The sequence below is a fragment of the Canis lupus genome, chromosome 7 (genome assembly GCF_003254725.2).
Source record: "Canis lupus dingo isolate Sandy chromosome 7, ASM325472v2, whole genome shotgun sequence".
Classification (NCBI taxonomy): Eukaryota; Metazoa; Chordata; class Mammalia; order Carnivora; family Canidae; genus Canis; species Canis lupus.
Genome location: NC_064249.1, coordinates 5,064,126 through 5,087,653, shown reverse-complemented (window position 1 = coordinate 5,087,653; position 23,528 = coordinate 5,064,126). Strand labels below are relative to the sequence as shown.

The window sequence follows — 23,528 nt, the reverse complement described above, 5'->3', positions numbered from 1 at the left end:
AAAACCAAGGTTAAGGTTGACAGCAGAGGTTCCTGCAGTTGTGTCGCTCTGGGAAAACAAGACCTGTAGAAGCGAATATGATTCCCAGATCTCTGGTGACAAAATAAGAAAATCAATTAATTCATGAAGAAAACGGTACATGCTGCACTCGAGTGAGAGCCTTGGGGCACAGTACCAGAGACGGGGGCTCGAAGGTCGGGGACACTAGGCTCCACATGGCCAAGGGCGCCTAGTCCCCAGGGGCAGGTGTGGGGGGACCTGCTGGCATGCGGGCCTAGGGACCCCAGAGCCCCCCGGCATCCTGCCCACAGCAGTCCCTGCTCTGGGCTGAGCCCTGGCTCTGGGGAGGCCGGTGCCCTCCCTGAGCCCTTGCAGAGAGCCAGGCTTCTGCGCACGTCCAGCCTGCACCTGCACCAAGGACCTGACCTCCAGGAGCCCGGGAGCTCGGGAGCTCTGAAGACTTGCTTCGTGGCCCCAGGATGCCCCGGCATAAAAGACACCTGGGATCAGTATGTCTCCAAGAGGCCTGGGTCTGCACCAGGCAGCACGTTCAAGGGGGTCTGTGGCCAATTTGCAGCCACGACCTCCAAGTGAGTCACAGGGTTGGGGCTCCCCTGTTCCCAGGAGGATATGCAGGTGGTTGGCGCCAGACCCCAGCTCCACGGGCCTGGACAGTCCTGGCTGTTGAGGACTTGCTGAAAGGTTATCACAGGCCTTGCCAAGGGGGTGGTTCCGGGAAGTCAGGGATCTGGAAGGCCTCCTGGGTCTGGAGAGGTCAGGTCACCGGGGTGCGCCTCAGAGGGAATAAGCACCTGCCTGATTCCAAGTCCCAAACCACCTCGTGAGGACCATTCCCCTTGAAGGCAGGTCTGGGGGAATTTGACCGTCTTGCCAGGGCCAGGTGGAGCAGGCTTGCCTGGGGATCCTCCAGCAAGACACATGAGGGAGTCCTAGTTCCTGGAGAGGCCTGGCTGCTGGGGTCTTGGTGCCAGAGAGCTAACTGGGCATATTGGGCTGGCACAGGTCTCTGGAGCAACCAGGCCAGGAGCGGGTTCAGGAGAGGCTGAGTCCCTGCGGTGTTCTGTGGGGGGAAACCAAGGGTCTGTGAACGTCCAAGACCGAACCTTCACAAAGAGACCCTATATCCCCTTGAACCAGGTATCTCTGGAATTCTGAAGCCTTACTTGGAGGGGACCAGGGCACCCTGGAATGAGAGACATCTGGGATCCCTGGTTCTGGAGAGGCCTGGGTCCCCGTCACATCCAAATGGGGAGTGACTATTGCCTGTTGCCAACTTCGTAGCCATAGTATCACATTGTATTGTGGGGGGACGGGCCCTCTCCACCCACGAGGCTATCCAGAATGTGAGGCTGCAAAAGGCTCCAGATGCCCAAGGCCTGGAGAGAAGACTATAGTGCATATCTGTGCAGTGCAGTTCCAGGTAGTCAGAGATTGCAGTAGAATCCCATCGAGAGATGCCAGTTCCTTGGAGTGGGGATTTAGGGAACAAAGCATGGAATTCCATCCTTAACCTAGCTATCGGCACCTGGTCCCCTGAAGGCAATCTAGTGGGAATATGACTGTCTTGCCTTGGCTTGGTAGATAGGCTGGTGGGAGGATCCTCCAATGAGAGGCCAGGGAGCCCTGGTCCCTGGAAAAGGGAAGCAAGATCACTGGAGTGGACTCCTGCAGTAATAATAAAATATTAATAATATTTATAAATAAAAATGATAAAATAAATACAGTAAATAAATATTATAAAATAATATAAAAATATAAATCAATTTTCGTATTTCATCAGAATTAATCACTGATAATTACATTGATTTCATATACACCAAGAGAGAAAAGATCTGCAACTAAAATATAATACAATGCCAGGACACTCTTGATTTTAAAATGCATCATAATTCTTAGATTTAAACTTAGGACAGAAAAAAAGAGCAGTCTTCAAATTGATAAAATTCAGTCATCTTCCGGGGATGAATCCTACACTTATAAAGTCTACTTTAAATGACTGTTTTGTAAAAGGTATTTGGTACTCTTTGGTATCCTCAGAAAAGATATATCTAAATGCACAAGTTAGAAATAATTGGGTAAAAACTCACAGATGTTCCTATTGAAAACAAAAAAATCTGCCTTTAATCTCTCATAGCATCTTGCTGATCGATATTATGCTTTTTTCACACTATTAATCAGAGCATGAAGTCATCAGCCTCTTCACTCTTTGCTCTTAGGTTGTTAAAAATATTATAACTATGATATAGAGGAGAAAAATGTAGTGTAAATCTATAGCTGTAATGGAAAAATGGGGCTACAGTACCTCTTTGCCCTGATACTTGGTCCAGACCTGCACCGATAATTGTTGTAATCAATACAACACGCATCATTCTTCAAAGAACCCAGGAATAGTGTGTATAATTCTTGTTCAAAAGGAAATATTGTGCATAGAGGCCTGTTAGATATTAAATCTTGGGGTGGACTCTGAAGCTTAAGATGATAACCAAAAGCTAGAGTATAATTATTTCCGAAGCATGGGCTCTGCAGATAATGAGAAAGGTGTTCAGAGTGGTCTGTCAATGCCACGCTGCATGTGCTGCGCATCCTCTCCCCACTGTAATGAGTGCTGAGCACATCAGTGACAAGACCTGCTCTAGGCTGATAACATATGATGTGTGCTATCTCGTGGCACAGAAGCTTAACATTGATCTATAGTTGCTGAAAAATGCATATTGAGGTGCAGAAATCTCTAAACCCTGATCAGAAGTTTAAGGCACTATCATTGAAAAACACTATTTTGTTTTAAACATTTGTCAGAGCCATAAATTTGTCTTTCTGGCTTTTGATTTAGAGTGGGCCCCGGGCTCGCAGAAGCATTGAGGATCTCTCCTGGCAGACCAGATTGCCTTCCAGGACAGATGGTGGATTCGTCCATAGCTATGACTGGATCATTCATTCAAAATTCATTGAGCGTTCTTTTTTTTTTGGAGGGGGAGCACTTTCTATATTTAAGAATATGCACTAAATGCTACGGATCTTAGTGTTGAAGGACAAAAAAAATTCACTGTGATGGTTTTGTAGATCATATGAACAAGTAAGCATTTACAGCAAAATATAATACATATTTTCATATTACAGGAGATTATTAGAGAACTGTGGAGTGGTACCTAAGGTAGATATAAGCAGTTAAGTATAGTTTCCAGCACCATGTGATACTCAAACTCAATTTTTCAGAACTAATTAGAAATAACTGGGGGGGGGGAGTAGGAATGACGAGTGGGATATTACAAGCAAGGCGAATACCTATGTGCAGCCTAAAGACATGAGAGACAATGGAGCTGCAAGAGCAATCATTGTAGGCAGTACAAATAGGGTCTGCATTTTTTTGAATCTTTTATCTCATTCCAAGGTTTTATCCTGGAGACAAGAGGTACTGTTTATAAATTTGGCACAGTGATAAGATCAGATTTGTATTTTATAATGATCACTCTCAGAAATGTAGAGAATGACTTGAAAGACAGAAATCAGGAGAAAGAAAAGAAGAGAGGCGGGAAGCATGCGAATAAGGTTGTGGCAATGGGGATGGCCCTCTAGACCCATTTCCGTGGTGGGAATGGCAGAATTTGGTGACTAATTGGAATGCGCGAAAAATAAACAAGATGATGATAACTCCTAGAAATCTGGCTTGGGTGATTTGGAGATAATCCCATTCATTGAGAAGAGAAGTTCGTCAAGGAAAAGGGTATATGGGATCATAGAGGGTGGATTGAAGAGAGTTTATATTTGGAATTATAGAATGATGACTGTTGGGATAGGTGGACAAGACAACCTGATAATGGGAATCAGAAGAGTAATCTAGCCTAGAGTTACAGACTGCTAATGTGTATAGCTCATGTGAAAATGTCACAGGAAAAACTTCCTGATACTCATTAGAATGGTCACTGGCTTCTAGGTCCATGGTCTTTTCTTAAATGCAAGTTAAGTTAAACACATTTTCATTTTTTTCCAAAGTGCCTCTAATTCCTTTGCGTTTCCTGGAGTTTGGCATTTATCTGATGAAACCACTTTTTTTTTTTTTTTAATGAAACCACTTTCTATGCAACCCTTATTAAAGGTTTGTTTTTGTTTTTTGCCTCAGCTTTAAGGACCAAGAGGGAAGTTTGACTTTCTCACTAACTCACTCCCGAAAGACCACTGGTTCATTATTCACTTACCCCTTACACCACTCTTTTCTTATTCACTTACAAGCCATTATTTCTTAACCTCCAGGACACTCCCAGTATTTGCAATGACTTCTGTTCTTTCCCAGCCATCTCCTTCACATTCGGTTCAATTCAGCAAAATGTGCTAAACACCTGTCAGGAGACAGGTGTTTGCTACACACTGAGAATGTGTATCCTTGAAGAACGTAAAGCACTGGGCTGTGATGTAGCTTCATGGCTAGTAGCACAGGTTCTAAATTCAACTGCCTGTAATCTAATCCCGGCTCCACCACTTTCTACCCTTTTGGTCTGCATCAGGTTTCTTAACTTCTCTATGCTTCAGTTTCATCGTGAAGAAAAATGAGCATAATGATAGTATCTCATGGATAATTTTTTGAAGATCAAACAAAATCGAATAATGTACATAAAATACTTAGCACAGTACCTGATGTGAAATAAGCTCTCAATGAATCTCAGCTATTACACTCAATAATAAGAAAGGATCCTTGCTTTAAAGCAAGTTGTTGGAGATAAGCAAGTGACAAATAATAAAGTAGAATGCTGTAAATGCTATGAAAACACAAGAAGGTGAAAGCAGTAAGGAAATCAGGGAATGCTTCTCTGAGGATGGGGCATTTAACATACGTCTTAAAGGATGATTTCATCAGATGGACAAGAAAGAACCTTCCAAAGCCTATGTTTTGGAGTTAAATATACTCTAGCTTTTGGTTATCATCTTAAGCTTCAGAGTCTGCCCCAAAATTTAATATCTAACAGGCCTCTATGCATAATATTTCCTTTTGAACAAGAATTATATGCAGAAATTGTATATTCCTGGGTTGTTTGAAGCATGTTGTATTGATTAGAACAATTATCAAGAACCTTGTACACAATCGATGTATCCAAACTCTTGGAGGTAGGGCTATATGGGGAGTTTGAGAAAAAGAAAATAATCTGATACAATTGGCATGTAGAGTGATGATAGAATTGTGAAAGGAAATGAAACCAGAAGTATTACCAAGGTTTTTAGTTGTCAAAATGAGAAGTTTTGCCTTTATCCAAACTTAGCTAGGAGCTATTGCAGAATTTTATAGACCATGCTCTTCCAATTTCTTGAGCTTCCTATTTTAAAGGACCTCCATCTCTATCCCACTACAGCCAGCCGTACCCTGATGTGGCTTCAAGTTGGACCCTCTCATCATTCCAAATTGCTTTACCACCAAAGTTCTCACCACAACTTGAGATTCCAATGTCCTTTCCTTTGGTTGAATTCTTACCTCATTTTTAGCAGTATATCAACCAGCTGGCTTCTCCATTCACATACTATCCAAAGCTCCTTTTCTATTTTGATATCTCCTTGCGAGCCTGGACTTTGTGGAGAGCTGTTCTACTGATGTGCCTGTATTGTTCTCTAAACCTTGTTCTTGACCTGTAATTATTTCCTTGCAGCTCTCCAATTCTGGAAAACCCCTCACTGTCTAATCTTTTCTCCTAAATTAAAGTCTATTGATCTACCTCAAATATTTACTACCTAATCTGGGCTGTATATTTACTATTGCTCACTAGCTACTTATCTGTCCATTGTAGCCGTTTAAAAAATCATATTTAGTATAGTGATTGCTCCAAATTTGTCCAGCCTCTAGCTCCTGAACTCTCGGTATGCCATCTATATTTGTTTCAATGGAATTTGAAGCTTTTCCAAATTCCCTTCCAGGAATATGTTTGCTTCCAAAGCCTTTTTAAAAAATTTTTTTAATTCTGTCTACCCTGAGGAATTGAAGAAGGAATAGGAAAGAATAAATAGATTATAGGTAATACCTACATTCCTTGAGCATTGACTATAATCCAACCTTGATATTAGCAATGGCAGAGCAGAGCTTAGACCTGAGTAGTGTTCCTTTTCCTCTTCCATGATGAATGGCAGATGAAAAGGGAAGAAGGAAAGTAATAATAACTCATACAGTTCTTATAATTCCCTAATTCAGCATGATACAAAAAGTACTTGTTGTACTCCTTTGAGAAAGCATTTTATCTGCCTTGCATGCTTCAATAAGCATTCTCATAAAACTATTTAATTTCCGTCTACCCAGATCCTGTGTAATTTCCTCTGCTCTACCGTTGTGTACTATGGTGGCTTGGGAATCATGTGTGTCCTGATGTCTTGGACACTTGTGAAGTGGAGACAACATCTCTCCTAGGATCCCAAAACTTATACTGGGGTAGTATTAAATTCCCAGCTCACCTAGGATGAGGCTATGGAGTCAGAGACTTCAGCTCCAGCTTCATTTTTGCTACATCTTTAACTCTCTGCTACATCTTTAGCTCTCTCAGCTGAGGTGGGCCACAAACTGAACAGTTCTGCTCATTTGAATATTCTACTCAAATCTTTCCCATCTCAGATCTGTATATCAATCAGGTTTTGGGTCAGGAAAAAAAAAAGAACTTATTCTGTGAGTATCAGTTATAAAAAGTTTAAATGGGAATTAAGGGCTTATACAGAGGGAGGCTCCATAATTTGTGGATTCTGCTGCAAACTAAGAACGTGGGACTCCCGCCTCCTTGTTCAAAAATTATTAAGAATTTCAAGATGGTGACAGAAAAACAAACCAAGCAGGAGACTGTTAGATTCGAACTGTGACCTCTCCCAATACATAAATTCCTCTGTTGAAGTTCTGAACCCTATGTCAAAGGACCTCAGACTGTGACCTCATTTGAAAACAGAGTTCTTGCAGATATTAGTTAAGTATTTGGCTGTGAGAAAATTTCTGAACTTCTTCTGACAGTTAATGCAAATTGAGTAGTTCAGAGTGAAACTATCCCTGGCTGTCAGGAATTAATGATCTGACATCTTAGGTCACCTATATTTATGTAGGGATGCCTCTGTGGATATTAGCACAGTATTCACTATAGTGAGTTACCAAAACTAATGACATCAGGAATTTTCTTTCCTGTCCTATACTTTCTTCTATTGGTGCAGAGTTCTCCTTGTCCTATGTTATTTTTTTTCCATACCCTTTCTATTTTCTTATGTTTCATACTATTAACTATTAATGAATTCTAACAGATTGGTTGGGTCCCTCGGTGGGTTTTTGTGAAAGAATTTTACAATTATGAATTTTCTATTTCTTAGACAATCAACCACAGAGGTGCTACTCACTGTGACTCTATCAATTTCTATTACTATATATAGTTATAATAACATGGTGCTGTACTTATTAACACAAGGCATAAAATGAATGTTTCCAGATAGATTGACCCCACAGTTCAGGTGTTTTTGAAGGTTGATTAATTGTATATTTAATGGATATAAGCATGTGACAAACAATAAGCATCCAAATGAAAAATGAAAATCATAGTTAATTATCCAGATGTTTAATCTTTGAAGCCAGCATCTGGAAATACAAAGACATCTGGATGACTGATTGCACTTACCACATTTCATCTGGCTACTTTGGCATCACACAGACATTGACCCAATCATTTTTGTCTATATCAGCAGCAGTAATAAGCTGCAATAAAAATCATATTGTTAAGTACTATCAAGTCAATGCACATAAATCACCCCAAAGTAACTAGCTGATTTGAAATTGCATCTAAATTCTTGAAACACATTCTTATAGGTATATTAGGGTAACTTTAAAACTAAAGTTTTTGAGCTACATCATATAAGTGGAGCTTCAGAATTTAAAATAATGGTTTATAATGTATTTCTTCAGCACTAGGAAGTAATCTGGGTATATATCAGATGAATATGTGAATTTTATTTGAGTTATAAAATAAAATTTAGGAAAATTTTAACAAGTTCTAAACCACTGGTTTGGCTTTATATGTTAATACTTTCCAGCAAATATAGATGACTAAAATACTAAAGGACATAGTTCAATATCATATAGGCAAAGTCTCTATGGACAACTGGATGGACAAAAGAACGGGAATACGTAGTGAGAGGAATTGCAGGAAGACAGTCATTAGGGAGTAAGAGACACAGGGGAGAATGCATGTGAAATCACTTTGCCTTGACCTTACATATGGCAGCTGTAGAGTAAGTGCCAGTTGCCCTCTAGTTAGAGAACACAATGGGAACCCACGTTGACTGAACATTCCTGGGTGGGCATAGTATGCTCTGCTTAAAGTTCCGATTGACCATTGTCATTTCAGGGGAGGTAATTTTGTGCCTTGTAAGTACTGAAAACTAACCCATTATCATTTTAGTTGCTATATATGTTAAGAAAATAATCATAAGAAAAAATATTTTAAAGAACTTACTATTTTTGTCTTATGTACATTCTTGGAAAATAGAGATATCTATTATCATATTATTTTGCATGGCAGAAATAGAGATAAAGCATTGTTGACAAGCCATTTCAGAAAGAGAATGAGAATGAGAATTGCAGATCTGCTGGCCAGTTCAGTGTTCTTCTCTGGACCTTACTGATGCCAAGTAGAACAGATATGATTGATCTCATTCCCAGACCCGGTCAAAAATAGCCATGCCTCAAAGAGCAAGCTATTTACCTTGCAACAAATACTCTTCCACAGCTTTCTATTTTTATCAAATAAAATTTAACTTTTAAGTTTTTTTCTTCTCAAAAAACATCAAATTTAACATGCTGGCATTCCTTTCAACTTAGAATCTAGTCACAGTTGTAAATGGTCAGCAGAGTGAGACTCTTCTACTGCTTTTTCTGTCAGGAAAGGGGACACATAATCAAACTACTAACAACGTCTGAGTCATTTGAAAATCCTTCAATATCATTTTAATACACAATTTATTATCCTGAGTTATAAGCATAGAAATAGAGATAAGTAAATATAAGTATCCCCCCTTTTGTATCTTTTAAAAACGTAGGCAAATTTGTTGTACATCAAATATGACTTTGATAGATTCAGCAGGGTAGTTTGTTATCTCCATGTGAGTACGTTTGTAAACCTCACCTTCTTTTGTTTGGTAATAATCTTCACTTACTATTTGGAGGGGAATACATAAAGATTTTTTTATGCAACATTACCTTAAAATGAAGTAGCTCCTAGTAATGCCACTAACTAAATAAGGTTTAAGGCACAAACTGATTTCCTATTTTAAAATAGTATTTTACAACACTATAGAAAATCTAAATGTGAATAAAGTCCATACAAAAGGAGCACTTAAGGAAATAATTGTACATTATATTTGTACAATAAATATTGTAAAACAAGTATTGGGTTTTTTTTTCTAATGACATTTGCTATGTTCCACCTACTATCATAAGCATTTTAGAACATACTATAATTGTAATAATAATCCTGTAAGATAATTACAAGTACTGGTCCCATTTTTCAGGTGCAGACACTGAGTATGGAAAGGTTAAGGAACTGCTCATGGTCACACAGCTAATAAGTGGCTGCACCTAGATCCCCACCCAGCTCATTTGGCTTTGGAGTGTGAGCATTTGCCCACTTCTCTATAGGATGCCGCACTGTTTAAAAATAATTTAGAAACATTGACCAGTCCCTTTTAAGTTTCCAACAAAAGTACAGTTAACAATGACTTTGTTCTAAAAATGCCTCGTCTCAACCGACTAAAAAGCCACAAGCTGTTATATGAAACAGTTCTTTGTAAGTAGCAGCTGCTCTGCATTGTGCAACTTCCCACAAGCATGCCAAAAAGTGAATATCAACTACAATTAAAGAGGAAAATTATTTTGGGTAACATAACATTTGACAAGAGCCTTGGTAAATAAAGCACTGGCTAAGCACTGGGAGCTAAACTATTAAAGCTGTGCTAAAACTTCTCCTTTCTTCTGTGCTTTCTTCAAAGGTGTGAACTGTGAAGTGGAAGTTGATGAATGTCAGTCCCAGCCCTGCCGAAACGGTGCCACTTGTCGGGATGCTCTGGAGGCTTATTTCTGTGACTGCAGCCCTGGATTCCTAGGTTATGACTGTGAGCTCAACGCTGATGAATGCGCCAGTCAGCCCTGCCTCCATGGAGGGCTGTGTGTAGATGGGTACAACAGGTGCGTTTTCTCCTGTGTTTGGGTGATTGGCTTGGAGAGAACTCATGGACCAACAGTTTTTGCAGAACCACTCTGCGGAATTTGGAGATCTCATGTCCTCAGCTTAAAATGTTTGCATTGCTTTACACTTTAAGTGACCAAAAATAGTACCTTTCAGATTTTACTTAAAAAATGCATCTTTCGGAGATCATTTGCCCCAAGAGTGAGGATTTTCCAAGTCACTCTTATAATCCTTCCTTTAGAACTTGTATACTACAGAAAAGGGCCAGCTTTTTAATTCCATGAAATACAGCTGTTGTAGATAGGGAAGGTGCAAAAACAAAGCTAGAGATCAGGCTTATTTGTAAATATTAGGTTGTATTTACATAATACCAAGCATATAAATCAAGGGGTGAAAATAAATCCTTTAGGAATTTTAAATGAGCAGTGTTGGAAAAGGCAGTAATATCAAATTGATTATATCTTGAGTTTCAGGCTCTCAGGGAATTGGGTGAATTCCCAATATATACTTTTAAGAGAGTATAATGGCAAGAAGTAGCCATGGATCCTGCTCCAAAGTAGATTCTATCATTGGCTTTTCAGTAAAATAATAAACAAACAAATGAATAAATGACACCTTAATACAATATATATAATAAATTTAAGTAATGGTACTTGAATTCATAAAAAATATTTTAGACAACTTTCTGATACCTTTTTTTTTTATAGGCTCCACCCAGTGTGGAGCCAACATGGTGCTTGAACTCATGACCCTGAGATCATGAGCTGAGCTGAGATCAAGTCAAATGCCTTAACCGATTGAGCCACCCAGGTGCCTCTAATACTTATTTTAACTATAGATATTGAGTTATCAAGTGCATAACAATTTGAACAGCATTAGTACTTAATGTCTTGTTGGATCTTCCAACAGCTCGGTGGAAGGTAAGATGAGCATTAATATTTTCCCATTACATTAAGGCGTCTAAAGTTCAGGGAAGTTAGGTAATTCCCACAAGTTCACACAGCTAATTCTTCACAAAGGAAGGATTAGAATCCAATTCTCCTTTATTTTGTAAGTAAGATTGAATTGATCCCAAATCTGAGTTTCAAAGAGAATCGGACTCAAAAGAGGAACAGTAGTAAACGGCACAGGTACTTCAACTATATCCAGCAAAATGATGTAGTTATAAATAGAACAACGCGGGCTGCCTGGGATAAGTGACTGACTCTTGGTTTCAGGTCAGGTTGTGATCTCAGAGTCGTGAGATTGAGCTCTGAGTCAGGCTCCACACTGAATGTGAGGTCTGCTTAGGATTCCCTCCCTCTCCTCCTGCCCCTCCCCCCTCTCTCAAATAAATAAATAAATAAATATTTTTAAAAAAACGAATAAATAGAACAATATAGTTGTATATTTCTTTTGTAACCTATAAAGCCTAACTTTTAACCACATTCCACATCTTGCCTCTGACTTTCAGTTTTAACCAAATCATTCTCCAGGGGCAAGAATATACATTCCTGAAGGCAGGTTACTGGCCAACATGCAGTTTCCATACAGGCACTCCAGAGGAAGAGCAGGAGGTCCTCCCATCAATGCTTTGCTGTCTCTAGAAAGCATCAGGACAGAAAATACACAAAGCTTTTGCTTCCTATGGAAATGCAAGCAGAACAAGGCTAACTCCCGCCACCTTTCATTTCTTCCACTCATGTACCATGAATAATTTCTCTATTTTACATTTATCTTTCTTACCACCTAAGAAGATTGAGAAGATAATCACAAGGTCAACAAATACAACTTGATTTTAATCCCCCACAACAAAAAAAATTAACACATTTGCTGTGAGGCTAATGGAAAGTCAGAAACTACACACACACACACACACACACCACACACACATACACACACACACAAGGTTCTTGTAGACCAAAGGAATATGCAAAGAGAGTTTCTAATTCTGGGAATTGAGGCCCACTGGCCAGTCTTAAGTACATGGTTCTTCTCCTTAATGTCTTATATGTAGTGGCTTTTTAGTAAATATTTTTAATTAGTAAGAGGATTTCACACTAGAAATATATATAAAAATTATAATAATATATTATACTTGCTAATATTTCAGTTTCCTTTAGTGAAATATTAATATCTGTGTTTGGTGATAAATACGCACATAAGCCATAGTGAACAGGACTCCAACTCTATAAAATCATAGGTGTTCTTTCAATGACCAGACCTTCATTTTATCTGGGTCAAGTGTGCAAGCTCACATTTTTACAATACTAAATCCTTGAGATCCCATCTAAATTAAAAACCTCCTCCTGATAAAATCAACAAGTCTCTCTATCAAATTTGTGTTTTGAGTGTCAGATAATCTCACCCAACCAATGAATGTTTAGAAATAACAGGACTCAAATATTTCTGTAATCTAAACATAAGAGAACATAAGTCACAATCCATATAAATGAGGGCTTTTCCTGTTTTTTAAATAATTTATTGTTTCATTTTTCATAAGGGACCTTATTAATGGACTGTATATAAAAAGAATGGCACAGTGGTATAAATCATTCTTTACTGCCTTCCAAATATTAACAACTTTATTTAGTACTATTTGGTAGTAATTTAGTCGGTATTTTCTGATGCTTCAGATTCTGTGTCTATTCTGTATATACACATTTAATTATCACAATAACCCTTGACATAGGTATTATTATTCTCAATTTATGGATGAGAAAACTGAAGTAAATAATCATGGTTTCCCAATAATTTTGCATGAAGCCATACTATAAATTTTAAAAGATAACCAGATATTAGTGTGGAAATACATAATATTTTCAGGCTTATAGAGATAATTCCCCAGAATTTTTGAGATAAGTATTAAAACCTGCTTTGGGTTGAGACCCAAAGATTGATGGACAGAGGAAGAGACATAATAAAGGTATTTGATCTCAATATGACCAAAAGTTGATGTGAAAATTTCATTTTACTCTCCAGCTATAGCTGTAACTGCACGGGTAGTGGATTCACAGGGACACATTGTGAGACCCTGATGCCTCTATGTTGGTCAGAACCCTGTCATAATAATGCTACATGTGAGGACAGTGCTGACAATTACACTTGTCACTGCTGGCCTGGTAAGTGGCAAAGTATCTTCCACTTTTTCTTTTTCTTTTTCTTTTTTTTTCTTTTTCTTTTTCTTTTTTTTTTTTTTTTTGCTTAGAATAGAAACAAATCACTTATAACAAATATAAACTAAAAATTCTTGTTGTTAAAGGTTTAAAACCAACTCTTCTACTTATCATTGTTTTATTTAGTTGTATTCTTCATTGCTCACACATACCTATTGGTGTACTATGTATTGTCTAAAGTAGGTTATTAAACTGCCCGATCTTTAGAACTTTCTAGAAGAAACAGAGAGGAAAAATGAATTGAAGAATCAATTTCCACATGATCTTCATGGAGAGAAATTCACTTGAAGATGCTTCCTTTTCTTCCAAGATGTTTTCTGTGATAACAGAATATATTGAAACCCATGAAACAATATTAAAATCCTCGGAGATTGTGTTATAAGTCATTGAGCCAGTCAACATAGTTATGATGGTCCCCATAGAGGATATAGAATGATATTCCAGAAATCGGTGTATTCTCCTAGGCATTAAAAATATAAATGAGATTACAAGTTTAACATATATAATATATAAGTTTAATATACATAAATATACATATATACACAACTAAAAATTACTCATGAAGGGTAATTAGACTGGAGTGTAGAGGTAATGCCAGAATCAGTAGAAAATATTATATAATATTTGAGTCATCAAGTCACCTGTCCCTGTAAATATTGATGTGAATTTTGGCAAAAAGCCTGCCATATTTTTTAATCTAATTCTCATTAGGATTTAATGGGTTGAAATAAAAAAGCACCCAAAAAAAAAAAAAAAAAGCATGTCTCTTCTTTCATGGTCCACTGGAAAAAAATGATAAACTATGATTATTTAAAATCTAGTTGTTATAAGCTTACTTATCATCTACCCCCTTCTCTTTCATTTCACTGTCCAAAGGAAAAATAATCCCGTGTTTGGGGAGGAAAAATGGGGGCTGAGGTCAATCCAATTGTTAGTAGCTTTGGATTGAAAGGCATCTTATTACCTGTGGGACATTCAGCATGCTTTGGTTACATATATTTTGTAGGTAAAAAACAAACAAGCAAATGTGAAAGTGTAAAAGGAAGTTTGGAATTCTGTGGCTCAGAGATATTTGTAAGTCATGTGCCTACCCACTTCCAGATAATGAATTGGGCATGCTTGTTATCCTTTGGTTATTGGCCTGACTTAAATACTGAAAATTTTCCAAAATGTGTTTTTTCACATTCCTGTCATCAATCAGCACTCAACATTCAATCAATGCTCTGTACAGGATCTCTATCTGGAAATGGGTAGAATGGACAGTTTGGGAATAGAACAAATCCATCACTTATTAACTGAGTGAACTAGGGTGGTTACTTCTTAATTCTTAAGTTCTTCATCTGCAAATGAGGGATGAAAAATAACTTGTATTATTATGAAGAATAAAATTACAAAAGTAGAGCCTGGAGCATATTAGGTACTCAAAAAAAAAAAAAAGCAACTGTTATTACATACCAGTTTCTACAACAGGAGGTAGGAATTACGTATGAGATGGTTTTTATTCTCTAGAGGGGTTATAATGAAGTTAGGCAGTTAAGAAGACCTACCTAAAAAAGACGAATTAATATGTGTTCCATTCATTCATGGATTCAATCATTTAAGTCACATGGAATTCAATGTCAATTATATACATCAGGGGTCTGAGAATCAAAAAGATATGATCCCTTCTTCCAAGGAATTTAAATTCTAGTAGAGAGGCAGTGTAAAAAAATATGCATAGTACAATTTTTGGTACAATGAAAAGCTATAATAAATTCTGTAACAGGAAATAAGGGGAGAAGAAGTACAGAGATGGCCTGACCCAGTAGGCACCATTTTAGAAAATTTGAAAGATCACTAAGCATATCTCAGAACTGTACTCACTAACTGTGTGACTTTGGACAAGTTACTTTATTGCTCAGAGCCTCAATTTCCCCATCTATAAAGCAAAGAAGGTAATACCCACCTCACAGAGTTGCTTTAGAGAGATCCAGTAATATATATAAAGTTCCTAGGTCAGCCTAGACCATAGTAAGCAATGAATAAATGTTAACTAGGTACCAAAATTAAGAGACTGACTATCCTAGACGCTATGGCTATCACATAGCACATAATTTATTTAAGGCAAGAAGAGAAGAAGGAAAAGGAGGACAGAAGGAAGAAAGGGCTGTAGATACACATGGAAAAGAGCATATCCAGCTGTAGAGCTTTGAGTGACTGTTCCAAGATGCTGGACTACATAGGGGTGGTGGTAGAGAGTTGAGACTGGGGAGTAAGACAAGACTCAAGTCAGATCACAATGCTGTTTGTCTGCCCTGCACGCTAAGGGGAGGAGAGGTAGCATAATCTGACCTGTTGGTTTAGAAAGAACCATCTGGCACTTTCGTGGAAGATGACTGAAGAGAATAAAACAAAAGGCAGAGAATCTAGTTAAAAAAAAAAAAAAGTTCTGTAGTGGAAACAAGAGATAAGACTATTTGCCTGAACTATGACTGCAGTGTTAAGGACGGGGATAAGGGAATGGACAGCCATGAGACTCATTTAGGAGGCAGATGTGATGTGGGAATTAACAAAGGGGCACAGAATAAGGACAGGTCTACTTGAGTTTCTTTCACGAGTTACTGGATGATGGTGTTTTTGCCTAGAAGGAAAATTTCAGAATGTCTTTGTATCCTATTCTTACTGTTATATGTAAAGAGAAGATTTAATGCTACAAACTACCCTGTATCTAAGACACCATTCCTTTGGATTGCAAGACCACCAATGACTGAAGACAATGGCAAGAATCTACCACTGTAATTGCCTGGGGTCCTCATTTCAAAAGTAATTAATTACAAGAAGTGTCAGTCATCTTAAAAGTTTTCTTGTTATCCAGATAAGATTGGATTGGTTAAAAAAAAAAGAAAGAAAACGTAAGAACCCTGGGGACTTGACTCAATATCACATTGTTTCTTTATACAAAGTTTTATAGAAAAACTTGTTAAAACTATTGAATACAGCCTTGACCAAAGGAGTCTATTTATATACACGGTTAAAGGGAGCAGCAAACAAAATTCCCACAGGGCCCCTGTGGTAGGGACAGGACCGGGAAGACCATAAATCAGAACCTCCCTAATGTTCGCTATAGGAATAGGATAATGCATGAGTCAGGAACCAGAAAAGGATTTATGAAGGTTTTAAATTACTTCCTAACCTGGCCTGTGTATGAGTCTTGAGACTTAAACTGAGAAAAAAAATTGAAAGTAGTTGGAGCTTTCTTCAATAAGTTCAGTGTAGCACCATGAATACCAGTTGATAAAAACTTGTGAAAAAGTAGATATTTGGGTTTAAGAAACTTGAGTTCTTGGTGGCAGTGGTGGGGGTGTCACCACAAAGCATCATGGGATTTGATCTGACATGTGCTTTGAGTTTCCTTCTTCATCTGCAAGTTTCTTCTTAGAAAAACCTCATGGGTCATATGTGACAAATGTATTATATTGTTGAGCAACAGAATTTATGTTGTGCTTATGATTTGACATACGACCCCATTCAGGTTTTTAATAAAATTACAAAATGAGTAATATCATGTTCTCATCATTTGCTTATTAATGGTCAATTCTCCAATTTACTTGCTTAAAATATAATTGTAATCTAAATTGTTGATTATTACTCTTTGAATCTCATTCAGCTATTGATTGAAAGTCTACTATTTATGCATTGCTCAGTATTGGAGTAGTGAATGAAAGAATAAAAAAGGCATCCCTGCTTTTGTGGAACTTATAGTCTATTGAGGGAAACACTGCCTATAAACATAATAACAAAAATAATAAAAATTATTATAAGAGCGATAAAAGAAATAACTGGGTGATATGAGAGAAAACAAAAGAATCTTCAGATCTGTTCATGAGGAAAAGCCATTTGGAGAAAGTCATACAAGATTAAGTCTCGAAAGCAAGACTTAGCCAAGCACAGTCTTGGAGGAGCATATTCTAAGAGAGGGAACCCTGTCATGAAGGCCCTGGGGAAGAAAACATTCTAGGGAAGGAATGTAGAAATGGGAAAGGGGCCAGATTAAATAAAGGGCATTTTTGGTTAAGGATTTTTTTAAAGATTTTATTTATTTATTCATGAGAGACACAGAGAGGCAGAGACACAGGCAGAGGGAGAAGCAGGCTCCCTGCAGGGAGCCCGACTTGGGACTTGATCCCAGAATGCCGGGATTACTACCTGAGCTGAAGGCTCAACCACTGAGCTGAAGGCTCAACCACTGAGCCATCCAGGTACCCCAGGTTAAGACTTTTGAATTTTAATTTGTATGAGAGCAGAAGCCATGGAATGATTTTAAAGTAAAGAAATATCATGGTCAGATTTATAAGTTTTATCATTTTGGATTGTAAATTTCATTTTAAACACGTATTTCTCAGCAGAGTTAAGGGACATTGCAAAGATCTTTAGTTGACTGTGAAGTCATTTGTATTTTAAATTATGTCCTTTAAGAACTACATGTATCAGCTTATGTATGTATAGTGCTATATAAATAATCTTATAAATCAATCAGAAAGACAGTCTAATGGGGAAAAAACAGGGAAAAGAATGAAATGATTTTTAAAAATCCAAAAACATGTTAAAGTCAGTAGTAATTGGGGAAAATGAAAACCCAAACAACAATGAAGTACTTTTTTTTTTTTAATCTAACCAACTGCTAAAACATTTTATTTGGTGACAGCAAGTGTTGCCAAGGTTTTGGAGCCATATGCACATTCATCCAGTGCTAGTACATATGTAGATGGTACAACTACTTCAGAGGGGCTTATCAGTATATATCAGTATATATATATATATATATTTACACATACATACTTTAAGAGGTGCATATGTATGTAAAACCAGAGAAATAGTTCTGGCATGGACTATCCTTTATATCTAATATTTACAATTTTTAATAAAGTACTAAATCATTCATGTTTCATTTTTATTTTTGTCCTTAATAAAATGACCCAGCTAAATCCACTCAAATACAAAATTTTTTTTTTACAAAATAATTTTTTATTCTATTTTATTCAGTGTGAAGAAATAATCATTTACCTTTGCTTTGCCCTAAGAATTTAGGGTTGGCTATGTAGTTTCTGCTGTATTTTTGGCTATTTTCTTTTTCTTTTTTTTCTTTTTGGCTGTTTTCTTAAAAAAATATTTTGTTCTTGCTAAAAATTCAATTGGAGTATTTGAGGAAGTACTCAAATGGAGTATTGAGGAAATGGAATCTTTAAAATAATCAGGAAATCAAGGTTATCCTGAAGTCCCATTACATTAATCAAAATATTAATCAAATGTTTTTAAAAATAATGGTCACTATTGTACAAGTGATTCTTTTGCTGCTGTTGTTTTCAAGGAAACCTTCCCTTCCCAGATTCTCCTTGCTAGCTCCTTGAGGGCAGCACATCGTCTTGTTAATTGGTGCCAGCCCAGTGGTCAGTCTCCTTTCAGGCATAAACTCTGGTTGAGGAGCTTTGACTCAGCTGCTTCTCTGAACTTTTATCCTGCAGGATACACAGGTGCCCAATGTGAGACTTACATCAACGAGTGCAACGGGAACCCCTGCCAATCTGGTGGGACATGCATAGAGCTGTCCCCAGAGAAACCATATGGACACCTTGCTCAGCTGCCTTCTTCGTTCAGTGACCCTGAAGCCTCAGGTTATGTTTGTATCTGTCCACCTGGACTCACAGGTGAGGGCAAAGAGAGGAGAGACAGCTTGACTTTTTAGCACTTTCTGGCATTTAGTCAAGTGGTGTATTAGCAGCAAGATCTGTGCAGTATAAGCTGTTGCAAAGGGTCCCCCTTGTGGGCATGAAAAATACCATGTTTCATATACCATAATTCAGCAAATCATGAGGAAAATGTTAAAATAAGGATAAAGGAGGTATATAAAGGGGAAATGCTTTTACACATTATGCTGGGAATTGAAGCCCAACTCAAATTCTTTATAAACAGAAAATGTTGGAATTTTTATTTTACAATGATACTATATTTTTATGTTATTCAAATTTGCTTTTAAAAAGTTAATGCACTTATGTTTACCCTGAGAGCAATTATCTAGTCTCAAATTATCTTCTTCAACTACTTTATAGCTAAAGTTGTTCTGTATGTCAAATTTCAGCACCCTTCTTACTCTGAAACCCAGAAGAAAGCTGCATGTATATTTTCCAATGAGCAGTTGTGTTTGTGTCTGCTTCCATGCTCTGGAAATTTTCAGAAGTTTGGAGACAGTCCTCATATTTGGTAATGAGTCACAACTGTCTTACAACTGCATAGATACCACTGAGAAAACTGATTACAATCAAACTTTCCATCTTATTTCTTTTCAATAGATTATGATACCTGAGGAAACTATTTTGGTTGTTTTTGAAGATTTCTGAGAAAAGTAAATAAAGAATAAGAAACAAAGGGGAGGATGGTTGTCTATCTACATTTACTATTCCTTTTCTTATGGTGTTTCAGTTGTGAAGTTTAATGATCTTTGAGTCATGGCAGTGTTTGCTGTAAGGTTACTATAGAAGGTATTTCCTTCTTCACTGCCCCGTCTATCAGAACACAGAGAAGAAAAATCTCCCTAACTTCAGTGTCAGGATAAGCAGTATTTTTCCTGAACAACTTCTTGCTTGTAAGATTTTTCCTTTAATAAAAGCAATGCAAATAAATCTTGATAAATGATAAAAAGCATGAAATAAACTCATGTAATACATCATATGTAGATGGCTAAAAATCTTATCAGTTAATGTGGGTTCTACAAGCATTAGCTTTTATTCCGGAATATATTTATGTATTTACCTTACCTGGGATTATTTCAATTTCCTGTCTCTGTTTCTTATGGTTGCCCTCCCCTTATTTTTTCTAAACTATTTATTCTTAGTCAAATGTTCTTGAAAAGTGTATTGGCCTCAATATCTAAGGACCTGCCAAGCATGACTATATGAGTTAAGAAGTCCTGGCTGCCCCACATCTCCATAGCTAAATAAAAGCATTTATTTTTCACTGATATAAATTCCAGAAATGGGTTCTCATGATCAGTTGTCCTATGAATGGTGGTTCAGGGTCACAAGCTCTTCTCTCTCTCTCTCTCTCTTTTTCTTTTTCTGTCTTTGAAAGTGGTTTCCAAGGTTATCATGCTCTTCAGCAAGCCACTGGAGAAGGAAAGAAAATGGAGTGTGGCATCTAGAGGGTTTTTATTGACCAATACCAAAAGTAGTGGTTATCTCTTCTATTCACATTCTATTGGTCAAATTCAGTCATATGACTACATTTAAGACTGAGAAATCTAGTTTTGTTGTGTTCCTAACATAAAGAGTAAACTGGTTTTATGAAGAATTATCCATTTTGACTTCTCATTCTCTTGACACTGTCTTTCATAAAGCAAAAGTTTTAAATTTTAATGAGTTTCAATTTGTCAATATCTTTCATGGATCATGCCTTCACTGTCATATCTAAAAAGTCATCAACTTACCCGAGGTTATCTAGGTTTACTCCCATGTCAGCTTCTAGATATTTTATAGTTTTGCATTTTAAATTTAGGTCTAGAGTCTATTTTGAGTTAATTTTCATGAAGGGTGTAAGGTTTGTATGAAGATACACTTTTCTGCAGGTAGATGCCCAGTTGTTCCACAGCTATGTATTGAAAAGACTCTTTTGTTCCACCGTGTACTGAGAAAACTATTGCTTTGCTCCTTTGTCCATGTTGGTTAACTCTATTTGCATATGTCTATTTCCAGGCCATCTATTCTGTTCTAATTATCTATTTATGTCTGTTTTGCTAATATGACACGTAATTACTGTCTACAAGTCTTGAAGTTGGTTTGTGTCAGTTCTCCAACTTTGTTCTCTTTCAATATCATGCTCTATTCTGGGTCCTTTGTCCATATAAACTTTAGAATCAGTTTGTTGATATCTATGAAATTATTTGCTGGGATTTTTGTTGGGATTGCATTGAATCTATAGACCAAGTTGGAGAGAACTAGTATCTTGACAATATTGAGTTTTCCTATCCATGAACATGGGACATTGCTCCACTTATTTAGTTCTTCTTTGATATCTTACATCAGAGATTTGTAGTTTTCCTTATATAGATCTGGTATGTATTTTGTCAGAGTTATATCTATTTCATTTTTGGAGTGCTAATGTAAATGTGTTGTTAATTTCTAATTCCACTTGTTCCTTGCTATTATATAGGAAAGCAATTGACATTTGTATATCAGCTTTATCCCCTGCAACCTTGCTACAATAGTTTATTAGTTTCAGGAAAGTTTTTGTCAATTCTTTCAGATTTTCTACATGGACATTCATGCTCCTCCCTTCCAAAAATAATGTTTGCATAGTATATCTTTTTTCCATCCTTATACTTTCAACTTACTTATCATTGAATTTGAAATGAGTTTCTTGTAAACAGCATATTCCACAGCATATTATTGGGTCATGCTTCTTAAAACAATTATTCTGTCAATTTCTGCCTTTTAATAAATGTGTTTAGATCATTTACATGTAAGTAATTATTGATACGTTTAGGTTATTTATTTATTATTTGTTTTCCATTGGATTCTTGTGCTTTTCTTAACTTCCTTTAGGTGACTTGGCCATTTTTTTTTCAGACTTTCATCTTGATTTATTCATAGCACTTTGGATATACTGTTTTGTGTAGTGTTCATTGTGGTTTTCCTAGGTATTACAATATACATATTGCATATGTATCAAGCCTATTGGTATTAACATTTTACCACTTTGAGTGAAGTAGAGGGACCTTACTTCCATTTAGGTCCCTTTATTTTCCCTATTTTAGAACATCATTGTCTTGAAGATCAGATGGTATTATAAATCTTATTTTAATCACCATGTATAATTTAGAAAATTCATGAAGAGAATTGACAGTTCTTTTCTTTCAGTATTTGAGAAGCTATACATAACTTTATTTTCTTTTTTCTTTTTTTTCTTAGAGCTAGGGCAGAGTGAGGAGGGGCAGAAGGAGAGGGAGAGAGAGAATCCCAAGCAGACTCCATTCCCAGCACAGAGCCTGATGAGGTGCTTGATACCACAACTTTGAGATCATGATCTGAGTCGAAATCAAGATTCAGACGCCTAACCAACTGAACCACCCAGGTGCACCTCTATTTTTAACTCTTTGAGGAACCTCCATACTGTTTTCTAGAGATGCACTAGCTAGCATCCCCACCAAGTGTGTAAAGAGGTTCTCCTTTCTCCACATCTTATAACACCTGTTGTTTACTTGTCAGTTTTAGTCCTGACAGGTGTGAGGTGGTATCTCATTGTAGTTTTGATTTGTATTTCCCTGATGATGCGTGATGTTGAGCATCTTTTCATGTGTCTGTTAGTCTTCTGTATGTCCATTCATATCTTCCACCCATTTCTACACTGGATTATTTGTTTTTTGGGGTTTTATAAGTTCTTTATGGGTTTTGGATACTAACCCTTTATTATATATGCTGTTTGCAAATATCTTCTCCCATTTGATAGGCTGCCTTTTAGTTTTTGAAGTCCCAATTACTCATTTTTGCTTTTGTTTCTCTTGCCTCAGGAGATATATCTAGCAGGAAGTTGCTATAGCCAAGGTCAAAGTTACTCCCCATGTTGTCTAGGATTTTGATGGTTTCCTGTCTCACATTTAGATCTTTCATCCATTTTGAATTTGTTTTCATGTATGGTGTAAGAAAGAGTTCCAGTTTCATTCTCTTACAAGTGATCATCCAGTTTTGCCAACCATTTGTTGAAGAAACTGTCTTTTTCCCATTGGACATTCTTTCCTGTTTTATCAAAGATTACTTCCCCATAGAGTTGTGGGTCCATTTCTGGGTTTTCTATTTTGTTCCATTGACCTATGCATCTGTTTTTGAGCCAGTACCATACAATCTTGATGACTGCAGCTTTATAATACAGCTTGAAGTCCAGAATTGTAATGTCTCCATCTTTGCTTTTCTTTTTCAAGATTGCTTTGGCTGTTTGGGATCTTTTGTGGGTCCATACAAATATTCAAGTTCTGAGAAAAATACTGGTGGTATTTTGATAGAGATTGCATTAAATGTGTAGATTACTTTAGGTGGCATAGACATTTTAATACTATTTGTTCTTCAATTCATGAGTATGGGATGTATTTCCATTTCTTTGTGTCATCTTTAATTTCTTTCATAAGCATTCCATAGTTTTCAGAGTACAGATC

The 23,528-nt window shown here is 37.0% G+C and overlaps 1 protein-coding gene across 1 annotated transcript in view; it reads left to right on the top strand.

Moving 5' to 3' along the window:
- Window positions 1-23,528, top strand: part of CRB1 (crumbs cell polarity complex component 1) — a 213,077-nt gene that overhangs the window by 80,024 nt on the left and 109,525 nt on the right. The window contains exons 3-5 of the mRNA XM_025429725.3: window positions 10,000-10,195; window positions 13,158-13,297; window positions 18,853-19,035. Coding sequence (XP_025285510.3) covers window positions 10,000-10,195; window positions 13,158-13,297; window positions 18,853-19,035 — 519 coding nt within the window. The remainder of the gene's footprint in view (window positions 1-9,999; window positions 10,196-13,157; window positions 13,298-18,852; window positions 19,036-23,528) is intronic.